This window comes from Pagrus pagrus, assembly GCF_965226575.1.
Source record: "Pagrus pagrus genome assembly, chromosome: 3".
NCBI classification, from domain to species: domain Eukaryota; kingdom Metazoa; phylum Chordata; class Actinopteri; order Spariformes; family Sparidae; genus Pagrus; species Pagrus pagrus.
Genome location: NC_140187.1, coordinates 12,890,513 through 12,911,670, shown reverse-complemented (window position 1 = coordinate 12,911,670; position 21,158 = coordinate 12,890,513). Strand labels below are relative to the sequence as shown.

At 40.5% G+C, this 21,158-nt stretch overlaps 3 protein-coding genes across 7 annotated transcripts; 1 reads left to right on the top strand and 2 right to left on the bottom strand.

The window, feature by feature from the left end:
• Window positions 1–249: 249 nt before the first annotated feature.
• LOC311254988 (bone morphogenetic protein receptor type-2-like) lies at window positions 250–8,110 on the bottom strand. 3 transcript variants are annotated; one of them, XM_084349093.1, is made up of 12 exons: window positions 7,880–8,110; window positions 6,666–6,850; window positions 4,744–4,910; window positions 4,347–4,517; window positions 3,949–4,047; window positions 3,355–3,458; window positions 3,001–3,222; window positions 2,636–2,750; window positions 2,232–2,389; window positions 1,897–2,053; window positions 1,332–1,477; window positions 250–1,191 (listed from the first exon to the last, which is right to left on the bottom strand). In XM_084349093.1, exons 1-12 carry the CDS (start codon window positions 7,880–7,882, stop codon window positions 1,075–1,077), a joined length of 1,644 nt encoding a protein of 547 aa, XP_084205219.1. In that variant the 5' UTR covers window positions 7,883–8,110; the 3' UTR covers window positions 250–1,074. The 3 variants fall into 3 exon arrangements, with proteins under 3 accessions (XP_084205219.1, XP_084205220.1, XP_084205221.1); XM_084349094.1 differs by having other exon boundaries at window positions 1,347–1,477; XM_084349095.1 differs by lacking the exon at window positions 7,880–8,110 and having other exon boundaries at window positions 4,744–4,935; window positions 6,666–6,795.
• A 100-nt stretch (window positions 8,111–8,210) lies between these two features.
• LOC311254989 (cell division cycle-associated protein 7-like) lies at window positions 8,211–12,295 on the top strand. 2 transcript variants are annotated; one of them, XM_084349096.1, is made up of 9 exons: window positions 8,216–8,301; window positions 8,401–8,535; window positions 8,816–9,187; window positions 9,940–10,035; window positions 10,180–10,329; window positions 10,490–10,633; window positions 10,959–11,108; window positions 11,721–11,857; window positions 12,114–12,295. In XM_084349096.1, exons 1-9 carry the CDS (start codon window positions 8,299–8,301, stop codon window positions 12,157–12,159), a joined length of 1,233 nt encoding a protein of 410 aa, XP_084205222.1. In that variant the 5' UTR covers window positions 8,216–8,298; the 3' UTR covers window positions 12,160–12,295. The 2 variants fall into 2 exon arrangements, with proteins under 2 accessions (XP_084205223.1, XP_084205222.1); XM_084349097.1 differs by lacking the exon at window positions 8,401–8,535 and having other exon boundaries at window positions 8,211–8,301.
• Window positions 12,296–12,318: 23 nt separating this feature from the next.
• On the bottom strand, window positions 12,319–20,884 carry sp1 (sp1 transcription factor). Of its 2 annotated transcripts, XM_084349092.1 has the most exons (6): window positions 20,797–20,884; window positions 20,060–20,133; window positions 16,980–18,372; window positions 15,180–15,321; window positions 14,606–14,796; window positions 12,319–14,379 (listed from the first exon to the last, which is right to left on the bottom strand). In XM_084349092.1, the coding sequence occupies exons 1-6, from the start codon at window positions 20,801–20,803 to the stop codon at window positions 14,066–14,068; spliced, it is 2,121 nt and encodes a 706-aa protein (XP_084205218.1). In that variant the 5' UTR covers window positions 20,804–20,884; the 3' UTR covers window positions 12,319–14,065. The 2 variants fall into 2 exon arrangements, with proteins under 2 accessions (XP_084205218.1, XP_084205217.1); XM_084349091.1 differs by lacking the exons at window positions 20,060–20,133; window positions 20,797–20,884 and adding an exon at window positions 19,329–19,418.
• Between the last annotated feature and the right edge of the window lie 274 nt (window positions 20,885–21,158).

Sequence of the window (21,158 nt, the reverse complement as noted above, 5' to 3'; positions counted from 1 at the left end):
CCACTGCTGACACCAGTCCAACGAGCTGTGCATGATGAACAGTTGACCCACGTGTTTCTGCGGCACAAAAGATCATCATCATGGAAATAATGATGTTTCCTTCAACTGATATTTTGGAGGGAGGGTTTGCCCATGACGCTCATACACACCTGACTGCTATGACGCACACTCCTCAAACAACATGTAGGCTAAACAACAACAACACAGGATTTTATTTGAACTTATAAAAAAAAAAAATAACCACTCCAATCAACATGCAATATTTATTTATTTTTTTAAAATACCAAAAGGTTAGAAAGACTCTGTGGGACTTCCGTGTTGTGCTGGAAGTCGGCATTAGAGTACAAAGTGCTTTACAAAGACATAAAAACCGGAGAAATTACTTTTCAAGGATATACAAGAATACAATTCATACAGTAATACAATAGTAAAACAAGCGAGGTAAGAATTACACAAACATTAAAAACAATAAATGTTTTTATGTAATTTTTTATGTAGTTTTTATGTCTGCAGGAAAATTAAAATACACCATATTTAGTATAGGCAAAAACAACACATTAATACTGCATGCAGAAAAAGGGGAGACTCGTAGGTACCCATGGACCCAACTTTCATTCAGATATCTACAGGTGAGCGGTCAAGGGACCCCTTGGAAAATGGTCATGCCAGCTTTTTACCAAAACGTAGTCTCCCCTTGGAGCGTTATTTACCCCGCGTCCGTCCTGACAAGCTAGCATGACACGGCTGCTAATTAACCTAACTCTTGAGCGTAACTAGCTGTTGTTTCTTTTTCTAATCATTAAAACACAAAACCAAAATCAATTATCACAGTTACATAAAATTAGAAAAGCAATACAAACAAATCTATTGCAGAGGGTGAAGTGATAACATTTTGTTCACTCTCAAAAATAATAAATCCCATTTCAGGGAAACACGTCCAAGTCAAGGTGCTATACAATTCAGATGAAAATATACCAAAAAGCTAAACAGTAGTGACACGCAGAGAACAGTGCAAATGTTTGATATGTATATTACAACAAATGTAGCTGTTAAAAAAAAGAAGGGGAAAAAAAGTCATATCGAGTAACGAGACTGAAGAGAGACCAATCTGTCCGCAACGCAGTGAGCAGTCAGTCGGGCGTCCGGCTCAACATCCCAACAGTCCGTCAGGATCTCCTCCAGATCAGGTCCCTAAAAGTTGTGAGAATTTAGTCAACACATCCACAAACTCACTATCACCACTGTCATTAATATCTTCATGAGCTGTCCTCTACACTTATTTTCATTGCTACCAAGCCAATACAAAAACTGTATGTGAAAATAAGAAGCACCTGGTCTGAGAGTACCTGTGGCAGCAGTTCCCAGTGTTGAGGTACGGTGGGTCTCTTCTCCATGTGACACACGTACAGGATGAGGCTCTCCTTGGTTACATTGGCTCCCAGCTCAGATTCGTAAGGCAACAGACGCTTTGGAACAACTGCAGATGGAGACATTTGTATGACTGTTAACATCCCTTCAGTACCACAACACAAGTACAGTGTATCCAAAACAGCGCACAGAGAAACAGCTGATTACACAGATCAATCTCAAGAAGAAAGTAAAAACAGAAATTGTGAAAATCTGACAGTATTGACTGATGTTAATCAGTTTTCGGACGAACATATCTTTATCTTTTCTCAGTTTGTTTTCAGCTCATTTTAGCCTTCTTAGTATTGTAATTGGTCTTCAGCGTCTTTCAACGGCGGCGCCAACAGTAATACCACAGGGACATGTTAGGAGGGGCTAAAGTTGAAAAGTTGACTGCCTTAAATAAATAAATAAATAAATAAATAAAAATGTTTTACTCTTTCTATTTTATATAGTCTATACAGTTTGTATCTGATCAAGGAATTTTACCTTTAAATAAATCCGAGCAGCGCATCCAGATCTCCCACAGCAGAAGGGCCAAGGCATACATGTCCGCCTGCATGAGAGACCAGGTGTTTTTCAGGTTTACAGAGCCTTCCAGGACCTCGGGGGACATGTAACGCAGTGTGCCCAGCTGAGCATGACCCTGCAGATGGATGGAAAAATGTGGACTGGTTGTTTTGCATGTATTGGATGTTGGCGTTGTGCAGGTTTTAATTTATTCCAGGTAAAAAACATTTTTTAATAAGATGAAAGCTCGTTTTTTATGATTTCAGTGTTCCACGCATTAACACTGGTAAGTTGTGGCTCCACCTGTGTCTCACCTCCGTGTTTGCTGTGTTGCTCTTCCTGTAGCAATGTCCTGAAGTAGGACGCAGGATGGTGGAGCATCCGAAATCACACAGGGCACAGGTACCGTCGGCTTTCACAAGCACATTGGAGCTGCTCAAGTCTCTGTGGGCCACATAAGGTTTATGCACATCTGCAAGAAAAGACACACTTGTTAATCAGAAAATTCTTCCCCTCGTATGCAGCCTTATGCTTTTACTCACCTTAATACATTTCAATCTATAAGAACAGTTCAATTAAATTATAAATTATTAGTCACATTTGTTATTATAGCTACCATGTGCTCATATACCGACATGCCAGTACAGGAATGCTTTCTACATAAGTAGGCTCAGATATACACACACGCATTCATTCACAATAATATTTTGGCCAGTACCATGTCTGCGGATGTCAGAGTGGAGATAGGCGAGCCCCTGCGATAAAGACTGGCACAACTTCAGCGACGACATCCAGTTGCTGGTGTTGTCACGCAGAAAAGGGTGGAGAGTACCCTGAAATCACAGGGACGGTAACTATTTAGGTCCAAACACATTAACAATAAAGAGTGTAAAGTGAGTGTAAAAGAGCGTAAGCAGGTATACAAAACTGTGATGTATGTGTTCGACTCCCTCATGCTGAAATGAAGAAATGCTAAAGGAAATGCAAATGCAATTCAGTAGTGGTTAAGTCTTACATAATGGTTTCAGTTGCCTATAAAATCCTCTTTCTTCTCCTCCTTCTTAACCACTCAGTGCCACTCACATATTCAGCATATTGCAGGACAATAAGCCAATTGTCTCCATCCGGTTTCCTCCCAGTGCCCAGGAAACGGACAATCCCAGCATGCTTCATTAGCGGTAGCTCATAAATCTCCTTCTCTGCAGTAAATTTGTGTTTCCAGCCTTCAAGGAAAACTTTCACTGCCACCACGGATCCCTGGTATTTCCCCTTCCAGACAGTTGCAAAATTCCCATGGCCCACAATCTGACAAAGGTATGATGAACATTTAGGTAAAATAACATTACATGGTAAGATAGATCACCTGACTGTATGATTCACTGATATTTTGCACACTGCTATCCATACAGTATAAATCCACTCGATGGCTCGGTTTACCTGCTCTAGTTCAATGTCAGCAACGTCAATCTCACAGCTTTTCGTTATTTGGCAGGAACACAGCGGTGAGACACCAGGATCATCAGGGGAGGGTGGATCCTCATCTTAAATAATGAAAAAAGACAGGTCTTATAATTAACACACATTCATTGAAGTTGATCTGACTTTCTTCTGTCTGAATAGTCACAGAAAAGACACAGAAGCCTGATTGAAGAGTAACAAAACAAAGGACGGAGGTGAAAGGGAGTGTTACAGCAGAGATAAACACCAAGGCCATCCCGGTAGATAGAATGAAAGGTTCCAAGGTCAGACGAGAACGTCATGAGAACTGAATCTGAGTTTAGAAAATGTGGACACAAGACTGAAGAATGTTTTTCTTCAATCAAGAAAGGCTTTTTGATACAGAACCACTTCTTCATTTTTCTCATGGATCACAGATGAGCAGGAAGAAAGGGCGGGAAAACAGACAAAGACAGGTAGTGGAAAGCAAAACATGACACATGAGGATAAACTTTCAACATAAAACAGGAAATCACAAAACTAAATCTCTTGATCACGACAGCCCTGCTTTCATGATGCTGAAAACATCCTTACTTCTTTCTATAAAGAGGCTCATCCGTTTGGCTGCAGTGATCATGAAGACCAGGATGAACAAAGCTCCAATCAGAATTACAGCAGTTTTCACCATGTCATCTAAAAAAGAAAACAGAAAGTATATGTTAGTGTTATCTGTGAATGATTAATAACAACCCAGTTGTTATTAAATTAATGTAGGATGGTAGAAAAGAAGCAAAAATATAATATTTGCTAAAAAAGGAATCTGACCAATCAAATTTCAAATTAAAGGGGAGTCGAAGGTGGAAGATAGTGACCTTTTACAACAATGATGACATTTCCTGTGATGAAAATAAAATACCCCACTCTGGCATAACATCAACTGATAATGTCAAGCGATATACAATTATTAGATAGCGATTTCATTATTATCATACCTCCAGAATACGGGTAGGCGAGTTGAGGCTCTTCTGACTCCAGGGGCCAGGTGATGTTGCTGTTGCAGAGGTCTGTGTTGCACACACACTTAACGGCGCTTTTATTTGAACTTGTGCGTGTTTGTGCCTTGCAGGTCGCATCTGGGCAATACTTTTCAACTTTATCACAAGCTGCAACAGCAAGAGCCAGTAACACAATAGACAATTATGAAAACAGGATGACCATAATAAGCCTGCATAATCACCTATATTTATAACATATTGCATAATATACATTACAGCAACTAACCAGTTTCATTATCACATAGCATGAATACCAATCATCACATACAAAGAACACAATATGCAGACGAGTCCAGTGGTCCTTGTCCAGGTGTCTTAATTCATGGTTTCTTACCAAGAACGTCGACCTTTAGCTGACCATCGATGACAATATAATAGCCCACACAGCATTTGGTGTTCTCACAGAGCTGCACCGACCCGCTTACATTGCCAAGAGTTGTGTATATGTTGTTGTTGGGAGCCACTTGGAAGGCACACTGTCTCTTCTGAGGAAAAGACTGACTGGAGACACATACACAGATGCATTCTGGGAGAAAGAGGAAAGGCAAGCAGTGGATGTGATTCAACTAGGTAAACATTAATTATTCTCTATGGTTATAACAGTAGGGTTTGTGATCTGAAATTTAGGGTGACTCTTTAACTAACAATCTAAGAATCATCATCACAGACCATTTTCACATGTGGCCATTTTCGCTCAGGGTGGGAAGCTTGAATACTGGGATAATGTTATGCTGCTGTTTTCTAGGCTGCAAGTCGTATAAAGTTAGGGAATCTGACTTTTTTACTGATTATTTCACTCACAGGCAAAAATAAATGTGTCCGAGATGTGCATTGATATTTTCTTCTTATTTTTATGTCCTACCTATTACTCCTGTAACACTATCAAGCAGTAATGTTTGCTATTAAGTCGCTGAATTAAACTTATTTCAGTAAACTAATTGTTAACTGTTGCACTCACGGTCTTTCCGGTTAATTATATTGTACAAATGCCTGCTTAAAGTAAGTACGTTTCATCATTAAGTCTTTGAGTATCTTAGACTAACCTTCTTTGGTGAAAGTTTTATTGTGATAAGAGGATTTCCTGGAATCAATATCACTTATAATATCATTATATTTATTGTATTTATTTACACAGACTTCAGCTGAAAACTTGAGCTCAGTCTACGTCTACGCCTGTACATATGGTATTATGACTTGGTCCTGTACAATTTTTATGTATGTGAGCCTGTCAAGAAGAAGCCCAAATGTACATATTATCAGGATCAATAATATTCCTCTTTACACAGTACTTTATTGCTGTTACACTGCTCCTGAGTCTGCAATTTCTTCATAAATAATTTCAGTGAATTCAGACCTGCAAACTCCAGGGTAGTGAGAAAAGGTGACGAGATGGGAAACTAAAATTAGGAATTATCACTGGGAAGAAAACTGTCAGGAGTTTTGGACCATTATGAGATTAAACTACAAAGAGAAAAAAAAAAACATGTTTAAACTTTATTACAATATCTGTCATTCAGAATTAGATACAGTGACTGTCGTAGAATGATGTTACGGATAACTTGAATAAAAATTATTGCATTCAAAATTATGTTCCTGATAGTCAAACTTAGCTTTAATAGTTATAACAACTTGCCATAAGTTCACATTTGCCATTTTGATTGACCGCCCCCTCCTTGTTTTTAAAAACTCTCTGTAACTACAAAATTCACTTTAATTATCTGGTTTACTCTAAAAACACAGATTTTAGGACAAGTTTGCATTTAATCCACTAAAAAACATCTTTTCCTGGAATATTTTATCAGCAGCGAAGTGATACAGCATGTAGCAAACCCATCTATTTCCTTAAGCATTAAGAGTCATAGATTTATTGACCTGTGCATCATTAATTCTTGGCAGAAACAAGACTCAAAGGCAGTTGACAAACTCATTACGACATTCTTTCAACATATCCATAACTGGAACTGCCTGTCATGATAAAAATCTGTTTTGTACAGTGGGTTGGCACTGTATCGAAAGGAGGGAGTAACTAAAAACTAAAATATGCAATTTCTTAAATTCAAAATGTTCTCAATCTAATAGGGCAGGCACACTTCAGTATCATGTTATACAATGCTTGAGCAACAAACGACTATCAGCTATAAACATGCAAATCAGAGGTCAATAATAAATCAAAAGTTAACATGGAAAACAAACCAAAAGCAAGGAAATGCATACAAAGGAGGGTGACTTTTTTTAAAAAAAAGCAAATGCACTCACCCACAGCCAAAATCAGCCACCACTGTTGCAGGATCATGGTCATTCTGAGGCCAGACCGACTCAGCAGGGAGTGAATGTTTATCAGCCCTGGGAATGTGCGAGGAGTTCCCCACGTTTCCCAGAATCACTCCCACTGCCACACACCTGCGTGTGTGTAGTACACACACTGTCTGCCATATGATGAGCTGTGGGAATAAAGGACATCTATCAACATAATCATCTCCCACACCAGGAATTTCATCTGCATTCAAGTAGGATGTTGTCTGCAGCTGACTCAGTTCTTTAGGGCCACAAGAAAATGTAAATAAACGAAGAGGTTCCAGACAACTTCACTTACAGAGGGTGGCGCTTTAACTCAGTAACAACATACAGTGCTTGTGTTGTTTTTTTTTTTTCCTTTTATTGTAATCCCTATAAGCATGTAAGCCCAATTGTGCAAGGAAGAGGATATAGCCTATTTTAAAACAACACAAATATTCAGTTAGTCAAAATGAAATTTTCTGCCATAATCAAAATTATGAGATACTTAATCAAAGTTGTGACATTTCAAATAAAAAAAATCAAATGTCAAATGTCAAAACTAATGACATTCTCATCAGCCACAGCTAAACTTTGTGTTTTGTGCTGCTAATGTTTAGAGAAAACTGAAAGTGACCTGGTTGCCTGTGTAAGTGTGGCTGAATAAGAAATACCACTTGGAAACGCTAGGGGGGAGTGGTCCCTCTCAAATTGAACATGGTAAACATTATATCTCCTCAACCTCACAATTTTTACTTCTCATAGAGTGGGTGTAGCAATGTTGTATTTTTGTAACCGGAAGTTAGCATCACTATGGTTTCCTTGGCAAGAAGCCTATGGGATTTTTGAATTGGAAGGTGTAAAAACCTTAAGCCTGTGGTAACCAGACCTTTATACAGGCATTGAACCGAAAACCAATTTAAAAAAAAAACTTTGAGAAGAGGCAACCACATTTGCTAAAAAATGCTAACTGATTTCCAGGTTTTCGGACTACAAACTACACCACTCTATTGTCTGCATGTTAGCATGCTAATGTTAGCCTGTACTGCCTAAAGAAGCTGCTGCTATCATGAGTTCAGTATTTTTTTGTCTTAAGAAGTCAGAATTTTAGCTTTTTCCACCTTAAATTTAGAGCCAAAGTCTAAACATGACCTTAATTAAACATTTTGAACAATAATTTCATATTTTTTACTTACCATGAGTATTTTTTAACTTTCCCCCCACTGGGCCTCCATATATAACACTTTATTATGAATCAATTATGCTTTTTTTCTTCTGTCTTGGCTACACTCTTTAATAGGTGTATTTTAATCCGACACCCACCAACAACATCAAGCGTTTTAAAAAGTACAGATTACTTCGGCACCATTTTACTGTTTTGAAAGGCTGCATGCTATATCATTCAGCTCACCCTACGAGGGCGGAGTTTAAAAAGCGTCAATCTCCCGAGGCTCAATCATTACATTGGTGCTGCCCTCAACATCAAAACAGGCGCACCCCAACGGTCAATCAGACTAATTGGACGGATACCTGCGCCACGGGCGGACCTAGCTAAACTAGCTAGCTAAACTTGAGAAGATAGTGGGTCAGGCAGTCCACGGTCCTCAAGAATAAAATGGTAAAGTTACTTGGTTTGACTTATCTATCAGGGTGAAAAACGTAGAAGACGTGAATTCAATATTTTTTAAGCTAAGTTTGTCGTCATATCTCTCTTCAGGCAGAGGTTTTAGGAATGCAATCTGTCAGAAAGGGGCTAACGTTAGCATTAGCTGATGTTTTTGCTAATGACTCTGACAATGAGCAAACGTTTTATGGATTTTCTGACAATGACATCAGCGACCATGGCGATAAGGCGAGTAATTCAACTTAAATTAAGGCCTTTAGCATCAGATTGGTAAAATAAACATGAACCCAACTCTTAAAAATGATTGTCTTGTTTGGTTGGTGTATTATACAATTAAGGAACATTACCTGTATGGATTGTCCATTCATTTTCACTTAAATGCATCTGACAGACTATGCTTTTTATTTGCTGCTGCTTTAGACAGAAAGATACATTTTAGTGTGTAAACTATGGTGTTAGAAATGTTTCACCAGCCAATTGAGAAATCGCCTATATTTATGTCCACCAGAGTTCAGATGTCAAACATGAAGATGAAGATGAAGCCCAGCCTGACCTTTCCCCCAAGGAGAAGAAAACCACATCAAAAAAACCTTCTGGTGCCCGCTCCTTCAGCCTGAGGGTGGCTCTCCGCTCTGCTTCCTCCACCCAGCAGCCCACTGAAGAGGAGGAGGCAGAGGAGGAAGAACAGAAGACAGAAAAGAGAGGGGTTAAGAGAGCAAGAGCAAAGAAGATGAGACGTGTTAGATTTGAAGAGAAAGTTGAAGAGACAGCAGTGGCTCGGCCGCCTCCTTCTGAAGAGCATGGATCTGACTCAGCGGAGGATGAAGCAGAGACGTTCCTGGCCAAGAGACAACAGAACATCAAGGCCAACAAAGCAATGGTAAAACAACCATAATGAGTATGGTACTGTTTGTAAACTGACGGACTGACAGTGTGGCTGTGCCCGTGCCCAAATACTGCCTTAGATTTCCAGGGTCCCCGAGAGAATTCAAGTTCAGACTCACTGGACATTCATTTCATGTTACCCCACTGAGAGGTTTACTATTATCTTTTATAACTCGCTTACTGTAAGGGTGCTGGTTGAGGTGCTGCTGTGGCTGTGTACAAGAATAACATACTAAGGCACACCTGATTATTAGGACTGCAACTAAATATTATCTTCATCACAATTTATTCGCCAATTATTTTCATGGTGCATCGGGTAATTGTTCAGCAAATTGTGAAAATGCTCATCACAAAATCCCAGATCACAAAGTGATGTCTTCAAATTACTACCAACAAACCCCTCTAAAACTTAAAGACTCTTCATTTACCATCAAAGATGACAAAGAAAAGCAGGAAATCTTTACATTTAAGAAGCTGGAACCAGAAAATGTTTGACCTTTTTGCTTGAAAAATGACTTGAATGCTAAATTGATCATCAAGATAGTTGATTTTTTTAGTTTAAAAATGTATTTGAATGTTTATTTTATGAGTACACATTGCTGCCAGTATAAATGACACAAATTATGGGCTGTTAACACTGAAAAATTCAAGAAATTGTCGCAGAGTTGCTCTACTAGAATGACTCCCTCAAGATGTTTGTAATCTGCCATTTCTCTAATGCGGTTTATCTTCCCTGTTTTCTAACAGTTGGCTCAGCTGATGGCAGACCTGCAGAAGATGCCGGGAGGAGCAGGGCTTCTGAAAAAACAAACAGCCAAACTGAAGACAAAAGAGAGAAGTTCTGTGAGTAGACAAAGATGGAAAATCCAGAGTTATTGTTAACCATCCTCTTCCTTCTGCTCGTAATACAGTAGATCTCTTAATAATATTAATTCTACATAGACCTACAGTATGTAATGAGTTGATTTTAGCCAACATTACTCGCAGCGACCACCACGCTCTGGTGTTGGAGGAGAGCCCAGGAAGAACCCTGACCGGGCGTCTCGCAGACAGACTCGCTCTATGGGAGGAGTTGAGGATGCTTCAACCCCGAAGGAGGAAGAACTGGAGCTCAGCTTGGAGGAGGAGCTGGTGGAGGTCAGCTCTGTAATTTATCAAGGACAAGTTAAAAATGTTGAGAAAAGCATTGGGGGGATCATGCAATAGGCTTTGTGCCGGTCTGTTTTTAGCTAACTTAATCTGTATCTGTGTAAAGCCTGTAGCTAAGTAAATCATTATTTTCATCTCTGTATTCCAGGTACGCAGAGCCCCTCGGCGTCGTGGTGCACCACGGCCTAATCAGAGCAAACCTCATTTAATCCGTCCTGTGGACGACATCACAGAGGATGAGATTCAGCTGGTTGCAGACAACATGACTGATAAAGTCTACAACAGTGTCACAGTGAGTTCTCAGCTGGGCTACCTGCAGTTCCTTTTCAGTGGGATATTTGGGTTAAGATTGCTGCTAGTATCAAGTTAGTTTATAGCCAAATCAGTAACAAAATCACTGTGGCAGCTTTGGTTAAATGTGCTAATATTAGAGTAAAAACTCATGTTCATGAAGGGGCAATCTCTGTTACTGAAGCCTAAAAATGATGCTGACCTCTGTAGAGTGGGAAAATGTTTGGATGGTGTCATTTAGTGACTAAAGGCAGAATAATAAGAACAAAAAGGTCTGTGTGCATGTCCACCATCTTGGTTGTTGAGGTTTCTTTGTGTATTTTCAGGGCTCCACATGTCATCAGTGCCGTCAGAAAACTGTTGACACGAAGACGTGCTGCCGCGGTGAGGAGTGTCGGGGGATTCAGGGTCAGTTCTGTGGGCCTTGTCTGAGGAACAGATACGGAGAGGATGTCAGGAAGGCGCTGGTTGATCCGGTCAGTCCAACAACACTCTACACCTGTGCAGATGCACAAAAGATTCATTATGCACATGTTGACTTCACACACAGACCTGAAAACACATCCTGTGACCTACTATTCCATCGGTTGCATAGGCCGCATGGTTAAACTGAGATCACACAGGTGTTAGTTGTAACCAGAGCCAAAGAGTCCCTCATTAGTTTATTTGATGGACAGGTGTGATGCATTTTCTATGTACTATTTATTTTGTTTTAAACATCAAATATACACTCTCTTGTGTCTAATGCTCATGGTATCTCTTACTGCTAATGGGTCCTTTTCATTTAGTCTCATCACAATTACAAATACTGGTTTGGTGTGAATAGAAAGTGTAAAGAATTATTAATAGAGAGAAGTAAATATAGTCCAATACAGAAGACTTAAAACAAGATAAAAAATAATTTAAATAGGAGCTCAACACTCGTGCTACTAGCAACTCTTCGTTAAGTATTTTTACTCGTTGAGTATTTGCTAAAGTTGCATTTCTGTGCTGTTCATGGACAAATCTCTCACTTGAGCTGTAAAGTTAAAAACTTTTTCTTTTAATTCTAATCAGTTTAATTTGCAACCATTTGTTGATCTCTTCAGGAGTGGAAGTGCCCCCCATGTCGTGGCATTTGCAACTGCAGCTTCTGCCGCCAACGCGATGGCCGCTGCCCGACTGGCATACTGTTCCCCTTGGCACAGTACCATGGCTTCTCTGATGTCCACTCCTACCTCAGCAGGTGGGGAGTAACACCATTAGATGTTAAACTCAGGTGTTCACAAGTTGCTGGCTAATGTAACACAAACATACAATTTACATTATTCCTTTTTCTTTACAATGAAAAATATTCCTGTATTTACAAAGAGCCCCTCCAGGTCTAACTAAGGGGGCAGAAGGACAACCAGTGCATGATTCAAACTGTAACAAGAAACTTGTTTATACATCTTAAGTGTTGGAAGTGACAAACATCTATGATGTATTATTTGTCTTTTCAGCCTCCGCAACAAACTGAAGAATGAGGACAACGATGTAGAGATGTGATACCAACACCAGGGGGAGCAATTGTTCAAACGGTTCTATTGTCTGTGTTTTTAAAGTTTTAAGGCTTTGTTTCAGTTCTGGTAAGACTCACACCACCTGTGATTTTAAATAAATAAACACGTTTTTGATAACATGAGTTTGCAAAGAAATGACACAAAGTGTATTTATAATTTTAATCCAGCTGTTGGCATTTGCAGTAGTTGTATACACACACAATATAAAATCCCTTATTTAAAACGGGGCAGAAGAAAAAAAAAAATAAGAGCACTTGTTGTCCAATGAACTTGGTCTAAAGTTTCAAAGGAGAGCTTTTAAACATACATTTTGACATTTTACAAGTTACAAATATATTTCTCAAATAGAGCATAATTAATTCCAAAGCAAAGAGAATTTCAAAAGAGGAAAATCTTTGACCCTCGATACATTTTGCAAATTATTTATTTGGACAACAAAAGGGGTGTGCGTCCGAGGTTTGCCTCAAGCTGGATCTTTTCCAGTTAGAACTTTAACATATGTATTACAAGAGTAAAAATTATCAGAAAGTTCACGGACCAAAGAAAGATTTCCTAGTTTTGCTTATAAAATGAGTATGAACCTTTGGTTTGAGCTTACATATTTATGCTGTCTGGACATTATTACAAAATACTTTACTCTGACCAGATATGACTATAGATACACTTTTCCACAGAAATAAAAGAAACTCATGGGACTGCAAGGCAAAGTCTCAGTTGATAAGTATACCACAGGGGGAAAAAAAAACATACTGGGAAGATCTGGACTGTATAGAATACATTATTCTATGACAGAAAGGCTCGTAAGTTTACACAGTTCATCTACATATATATATAAAAGTAATAACATAAGATTAAGATTGATTGTGCATGAGAGTTCATACAACTGAAAGGCAATCTCTTGCAAACGTGTACGGTGATACGGCCTAAGCTAAGAATTTCTGTGGCCTTTACATTACCCAAAAAAAAAAAGAAAAAAAAATATTTACATAAAAAAATCAAAATGTTTTTGCTATGATAAACCTATCAAAGCATGATGGCTTGAATGTGTGTACCTACATAAGAGGTTAAAGAGTTATTCTCAGGATTTCAGTGCCCTGACACACCTTCATCCTCACACTGATTAGTGCTTCTGGCTCTGACCTGGTCATGACCTCGTGCTCCACCCCTCCTCTAAATGGTCTGCCCTAAAACGCTCAACGTATTATTCCAATGATACTGAGAGAAACATTATGATACCGGGATTGTTAGTTTGAGAACATGTTAGGTTCTCCCAAAACTGCAACAACAGATATGTGTGACGCAGATATTTGCTGCTAAAGATGGTTATAATTGCAGTTTTAGGGGTGAATGTAGCATAATGGGCTAATGTGACACAGCAGCCCAGTTTGAGAGGGCAGGAGACACCTGAGGTGAAGAGGGACAAGTAGCAAAGCTCACAGCCTTGAAAACACAGGTGAGAGTCTGACTTAGTAGTGTCATCTCTTTACTGAAGAAGCTTGTAGCGATTACTTGCCAACAATTCAGCATCAGGTGTGCCAGTCTATGTTTTTTTTTTAATTGTAATCTCACTATCATAAGATTGGGTGTGGGACAAATGTTAGTGTAGTGCCATTTCCATTCAGGGGAAATAAGTTTACATGATGATTTCTCTAGTCTAACATTTTAATCCAACTCCAACCCTTAAATGCCACAGGTTTCTAAATACAAGATGGAAATTAATTTTCCTGCCTCGGTTCTCAAATTCAATAGTGTCTGTTGTGTTGCATCTGTGACCACCTCTCCTGTTTGAAGCCTTTGAGAAGTTCTGTGTCTGCAGTCAGACGTGCCCTTTTTAACCCCAAATGTCCGAATGCAACATCCACCGAGGCCGTCTCCCTGCTCCTCCGACGTCCTCAGTAGTTGTTGCCGTTAATTTGGTGAAGGTCCACCTGCATCATGTTGATCCCACTGCTGGCTAATCGCGCTATGCTCTCTGCAGATAAGGTTTCCATGGTGACGATGGTGTGCTGGTCATTGGCTGACACCGTTCCTGGTTCGACTTTTGTGACTGCAATGGGGGAAGCAGCATCGGTTGAGACCGAGGTACCGCTGACGCCGACGGCTGCTGCTACTGCTTTCTTGTTCAAGTGGGTTTTGATGTGCTTGGAGAGGTGATCGCTGCGCATGAAGCGCTTGGGACACTCGGGGCAGGCAAACCTTTTCTCACCTAAAAAAGAGGGAGAAATAATAATGAGTATAATAATAATAATAATCAGAAATCCTTTTTGCAAACAAATTTTTTTTCATGTTTGCACAAAGGCTAACACTTTAGTACTCTTTCGTCAAGGACCACAAAGAAGCAAATATTTGGTCTTTATAGTCACTCTTCATGTTTTGTAATTGTTTAATGTCCTTATAATGTCAGATGAACTAAAATAAATCCTCCTCGTCACCTGTGTGTGTCCTCTTATGGCGCTGAAGCTCATCTGAACGGGTGAAACGTTTGCCACAGAAAGACCAGCTGCAGACGAAGGGTCGTTCTCCTGTGTGCCAACGGAGGTGGGCCCTCAGGTGGGATGTCTTGCCGTAGATCTTCCCACAGCCAGAGATGTGACATATGTGCTGCTTCTTTTTAGTTGGGTCACTGTTTGATGCAAAGAAACACGAGAGTCAGTGAGTTGCTGGGTTCCCTGTGAGGAGACCACATACCATCAGCTAAAATGGAAAAGTAATGTTTCCTCTACCATCTTGAGGAAAAACTAGAAGTAAACTGTTCTTACGACTTGAATTTTATTTTTGTAGTTTAAGCAGAAGTTACTTTATGAAAAACATCTATTTTACAAAACTCAAAGTTCAGTATTTGGTGAAATTTGTCAGAAATGTGTAAATTCAAATTATATGTAACACCTGACAGTGTCAACAAAACCTGAACACTATAGGTGTCAAAATTAGATTTATGGCAGAACAATTGTATTGGATTGTATCAGTGTACATATGTTGGCCTAATTAGGTGGTTCAGTGACATACCGTCCTTCTCCATCCTTACAGAAGGGACAGGTACAGGCTTCCCTGCGGTTACGTCGTCCTTGAGGTGGAGGACTTACATCCTCATCATCCATGGCTGTGCTATCATCCAAACTTTCTCCACCTGTGTGTAAGGTCTGCTCTCCTGTAGTGATGGAAGAGAAATACTCAAGTGTGAGATAAATTATAAAATAGTTTGAGATCTTCTTGGCAACAACATTTAATTACTTAAATTAACATCACGCTCCAACTACTTCAGTCATACATCAAGTTTTTCTATAATCTTTCCTGTAATAAAAATACTGTTGTTTGTTTTAAGTTTGTTGCTTGTTCTTTTATTTGAAACGTTTTATGCTTGGCCAGAACTCCCTTGTAAAAGAGATTTGAATCTCAGTGAGAATATATCTGGTAAAATAAAGGTTATATAAAGATAAATTAAGTTAAAATTCATAGAGATATTTCAGCTTTCTTGTATTTACTAACCTCTCAAAATGTCAAACACTACGATGCTACAGCGACACTTGAATACTGCTTTAAAAACAGCAGTTGCACAAAAGGAGTACACCAGTTTCTGTTATAAATGTGTGCTAGCCTAAACTAAGTTGCCTGCAACTATAGAGCCAAGTCATTTCTGATGAGATCTACTGCAAGTAATTTCTAATGACGGAGTGACCACTTTCTGATATTTTCCTCCTTTTAGTGCATTTTTTAAAATCAAACTACAATACTAAACCTGGGGTATTCAGAAAAGTGCTATTTAATTGTAAGTAATATTATAAGCAACACCAGTATATCCAGTCACAAGCCTGAGTCCCCCAGGCTTTAACAACTATGTGAAAGTAAATGTTAGTTTAGAGTCAGCACTGACGCATAGAAAAGCCCGCCATTCAGTCCTGCTGGAGACCAAACAAAGCCGGCTACGTAGGTAGCTGATGGGAAGCACATGATTTCATGACAAGGACAACATGCTCTAAAAACAGAGCCCAAACATTAGGTTTTGATCAAATGTAGAGTAGCAGGCACACAAACTTAATGGGAGGGACTGCCAATAACAGAACTGAAGAGGGCGTCAGACATGATAAAGGTTGCTATAAGATGGGAGGGGTCATGTTACACCCTTACAATGACACAGAAGCTGTGGCCAGCCCACAACTACAGTACTGTAACCATGTGACCATCTTCTGAGTGACGCAGTGTCACCAAGAAAAGAAAAAGAAATTCAACACAAATACGTACAGTGTGGTAAAGAGCCCCGGGAGACACTGGGACAGCTGAACTGGTAAAACCAGTATAGAACAACAAAGAGAACAAGAGCTCAAATCCAGAGATACAAGTTACATTGCATTTCAGAGCAAACATTTGAGGAAAAGAAACCTCAAACAGCAAGTTGACGTTGTTGTGTGGACTACTTAAGATATTTACTCAGCCCCACTGCCAGCTAGTCTACTTCTGAACAATTACGGTGTGCTATAATAGCAGGACATTAGTTGGTGGTCACTTGTCTTTCCTAAAATTACTGAAACTAAACATAATCTAGGGTTAATTTCAGCCTCTGATCACATCTGAAAAGACAAATAACATAAACCAATTCTGTTTAGAGGTATGAATGGTCCTACATGAAGATTGCATCATTCAGTACCAATACAATCCTTCTTCACACACAGGCTGCTGGGTTTTCCTGAGTCATAAACAGCTCAAAATGTTTGAAACAGTTGGTGACTTAAACTGCATGTTAATATCACTTTTAAAAATGTTTAAAACATTTAACATAAATTATGTCTGGGAAGCAGGCTACTGACTGACCTGCTTGGGTGATGGCGATGGGAACAGTCTGCAGCTGGTGCATCTGCAGCCCAGAGCCTCCGAGCGTGTTGAGATTTATGGTCTGGATGCCTGGGATCTGCACTGTGTTGACAGACACTCCTCCAGCTCCTCCAGCTCCCTGAGCCTGGCCAAGTTGGGGGAGCGACTGCACTGGGGCAAGCGTGATCTGTGGTCCTGTCGGACTCTGGATCTGAATGGTCTGCCAGCTCACCTGGCCGTTAGGGCCTACAGTGCGCAGGAGGATGGGGCCTGTGTTTGGCATAATTTGAAGATTTTGAAGCCCTTCCTGGCTGAGTGTTGGAGTAGCGAATACCTGACCACCAGCGGTCGTGACAGTACCGGCCTGGATGGTCTGGAGGGGTGTTCCACCTTGGATAACCTGCTGAGGCTGGATCAGGATCTGCTGTGGCTGCTGCTGACCGTCCCTGTTGTCTGGCTGTATCGGGACACCCAGAGATGCTGCATTATGCTGGAATGTCCCTGTCATCACTCCGTTGCTGTTCTGAGTTTGGGTCATTCCGTAAGAAGTGGAAGTCTGCGTGGTGATGGTGGGCGCACTGGTCATGTAGCCTACCCCGGAAGACACTGGATGTTGCTGTAGAAGTTGGTTTCCTGTATCTCCTCCACCATTTGCATCTCCCCCTGTGCCGCTTGTTCCAGTGCTGACAGGCAACAAAGTGATGTTTCCATTGAGTGACACAGGCATATTTGCCAGGAACTGGGGCTGGTTTTGTAATACGCCATTGCCCAAGCTAATATTTTGAATGGGGATGGCTCCCTGGAGGAGACTGGGCATCGTTATGATGTTTCCTGCTGCACCAGCTCTGTTGGTTGCAGCTATGATCTGCTGGCCGTTAGGAGAGGACACTATCTGAAACTGCTGTCCCTGTGCTGCAGCGGCAGTTACAGCTGAATCCTGCTGAGCGTGTGCCAACTGCAGTGGCTGGCCATCGACTGTCTGAAACTGGGGAATAACCTGGTACTGAATGTTGGGCATCATTCCTGATAAGGAAAGAACCTGCTGACCCTGCATCGATGGAGCCTGAGCTACTACGAATTGCTGGGGCTGCTGCTGCTGTCCCTGAGTGCTTGCAACAGCTATTGATGGTGACAGCACCTGTCTGCTCTTGCCTGCGTCTCCTATGGTCATCACCCCTGAGGAGTCAGTGGTGATGGTGTTGGTGCCTGAGGTTGCTTGAACGCTGAGAGGGATAACCTGCCAGCCGTTGGCACTGGAGGTGAAAACACCCTGGTTTATGTCCAGCTGTTGCTGCTGGTTCTGTTGGTCTGAAGGGGAATCATTCTCTCCTGGGGTGTCAATTCGACTGCATGTGGCTGCCAACAAGGCAAGAGGAGATGGCTGCTGTGAGTCCTGGAAAGAGAGTTCATGAAGGGAAGAGAGAAGGAATTTATTTAGGAAATATACAACTTACTATCTTACACACAATGTAATGCTGCAGCTGTCAGTATTACATTTATTGACACATTTCTAATTTGTATGCTAAAGAAAGTAATACAAATACAGTGATGCTAACAATCATTTGAAAGCACTTAGAGCAACTTTACAAAATGCTTTGCAGTGAAACCACAAAGTTAAAAAATCATTTAGAATAAATAAAACAGGATAATCACACAATCTATAATTTAAGGAGTGATCTAAAACAAAGTTCAAAGTGGAAAAATCTGTAGTGAAAAAGCTAAAGGATGTCTAAAAATCTTTTAACTTTTTGACCTCAAACACACAACAAAGAACTTTTAACTGGTTATGAAACAGTGTAAATTTAATATCAATCCTTCTATATGACCTATGTGAGCTAATGAGACCATCAGCAGCACTAAAATTTAGACCCTGACCAAAACTAGGTTCAAAACTATAACTTTGTTGTCTAAAATGACATCAGTGCCCTGGCACAGCCTGGGGTAAGAAGATGCTCTGTCGTCTGCTCGTGTCTTCTGCCTAACAGTAGACCGATTATCAGCCCATGCTGATTATTGGGGCTGACATTCAGCATTTTCCAATTATCTGTGATTTTTCTGTCAGATTGCTGATGAAATAAACTTATTCAAAAATGTGCTACTTTGTCTCTGTTGCAGCATCCTCTCACACAATGTCCCGTCCACAACAATATCTGATTGGTAACATGTCACAATTAACACTGAATAATCTGAATCTGCAAAGTAACTAGTTACCAAATGTATCAAATAAATGTCGAGGAGAGGAAGTGTTACCTAGCAGAAAATGGAAATACTCAAGTGAAGTACCTACAACTTACACTTAAGAACAATAATTGAGTAATTGTACTTATTCAAATTTTGACAAACTGTTACATTTTCACTGTAAATGAATACGGGTCCCATATATTGGTTTTCAGACTCCTGACTCCTCCTCGGTACTGGCCCGGAAAAAGCCATATCAGTCAATCCCTACCAGAATCAACACAAAATGAATGTCGCTTTCAGGAGCTTTATTAAAAAAAACATTTCCAAAAATAAATAAAATACATAAATAAAACGTATGACTGGATTTGTACATGCTTTATTGCCTCACTCCAAAAACACTAACCCTGACATCAAACCTATGTGTTTTAATGCGTCTTCCAGTGGGTCTGGAGTGAGAGGTCCAGGGGGAAGCAGGGTGGGAGAGGATGGGAGGGACCACATTTTTTCCAAAGCAGCGGCGGGCTCGACTTCCCCTCCCCCCAAACCCACCCATCTCCCTCCCACACTTTATTTTGCCCTATAAACTGACACACTCCTCTAGCCACCCCCTCCAGGGCCAGCCAAATGGGCCGAGCGAAATGCACATGAAGTGCCGGGGTTTGACGGGAACACCCCGTGTGGGCGAAATTTACCTGCCCATTCCCCACCCCGGTGACATGTGCTCTGGTGAGAAAATCAACAACCCGTACGAGTCCCGACAAAAATGAATTACAGACTCGAGCATAAACGAATAGGAAACACATGAAAAGGTATAGTGGATATAAGTCGGGAGTGTGGTTAATGTTTCCCGGCTGACAGTCATCCTATTTGGCAAACAGTCGCAAGTCCGGTTAACCTACTTGTGCATTTGTGTTTCGCTTTTGACTGAAGCCTCCACCGCTCTCCACCGCGGCCATGTCACCCTGCTGCTGATCTGCGGAAGAAGAGTTTTGTAAGATCACTTGTCTTCAAAAAAAAAAGTAGTTACGATGAAACAGCAAGCCATCAAACTGGTTTGACGTTACGTTCAACAACTCAGGTGGGGGGTGGGGGGGATCAGCACACACACAGTCGACATCACATTAATGTCTAAACTTGAGGATTTTAGTAGTTAACATAAAGCAACTGAGACAAGAAATACAGGGAAATCCATGCCACAAGTGCTCGTAGGGCCAGCTAGCCAGTTGGCTAAGCTAACACGAACTCACCACAACAAGTAAGAAAAAGTGCTAAGTATCGGCTAAAGAGACCGACACAGTTTCAACAGCACTACTAAATATAACTAGATAGCTAGCCCGCGGGAATTAGTAAAAGTTAAATTGTTATGTAATCAGGCATTGTCAGTTAGGAACATACGTTAATGTTAAAACAGTTAGCTAGCTTTACTTGGTTGGCTAAATGTTGTTAGCTAAGTACCGACAATTAGCAGTTAAGTAGTTGGGTCACTTAAAAACTGCTTGAGACGCTAGCTAAACAATACAATATCATGCTCACAACAGTGAATACATCTCAACCAATGTGTTTTCAGTTTTACTTGTCCTGTTAACTTAACGCTTCGTTCACAACATGCCACTGAGTTTGAAAAAAGTTCACTTACTGCTCATAATTTGAAGACGGGAGGAGTTTCTCTGGTCTTTTTTCGAGTTGACAACTTTTCACAACTTCACACAAACTTGACAGGCTCCCCCTATGAAGGAGAAAGAAGGGTGCGTTCGATTCACTGACCCCTTGCAGCGGAGCGCGAACACTGATCAGCCGATAGCTGTCACACTGCTTTCATGCACATTTCACTGTTGATATAGTTAAACAAACTAATCTTCACTCAACTCCCTCTCACTAGATTATCAACCACATCTCACAGTGTTCATCAGTGGATGGCGTTTATCATTATAACGCTAGTGAAGCTTATGTAAAGCTTCTGAATTATCTAGGTCATGCTTCGTCAGAGGCACCTGAACT

What these genes read in the sequence shown, in the direction of transcription:
- LOC311254988 (XM_084349093.1), bottom strand. An exon ending in GCTAAAGGTCGACGTTCTTG is followed by an intron (nt 4,518 to 4,743) that starts GTAAGAAACCAT and finishes TTGCTGTTGCAG; the next exon opens with CTTGTGATAAAGTTGAAAAG. An exon ending in CACAGGTACTCTCAGACCAG is followed by an intron (nt 1,192 to 1,331) that starts GTGCTTCTTATT and finishes CACAACTTTTAG; the next exon opens with GGACCTGATCTGGAGGAGAT.
- LOC311254989 (XM_084349096.1), top strand. An exon ending in AAGTCTACAACAGTGTCACA is followed by an intron (nt 10,634 to 10,958) that starts GTGAGTTCTCAG and finishes GTGTATTTTCAG; the next exon opens with GGCTCCACATGTCATCAGTG. An exon ending in GGAAGGCGCTGGTTGATCCG is followed by an intron (nt 11,109 to 11,720) that starts GTCAGTCCAACA and finishes TGATCTCTTCAG; the next exon opens with GAGTGGAAGTGCCCCCCATG.
- sp1 (XM_084349091.1), bottom strand. Translation starts at nt 19,412, where the DNA reads ATGGCTTTTTCCGGGCCAGTACCGAGGAGGAGTCAGGAGTCTGAAAAC. An exon ending in CATCGCCATCACCCAAGCAG is followed by an intron (nt 15,322 to 16,979) that starts GTCAGTCAGTAG and finishes CCATCACTACAG; the next exon opens with GAGAGCAGACCTTACACACA. An exon ending in TGTAAGGATGGAGAAGGACG is followed by an intron (nt 14,797 to 15,179) that starts GTATGTCACTGA and finishes TGCATCAAACAG; the next exon opens with TGACCCAACTAAAAAGAAGC.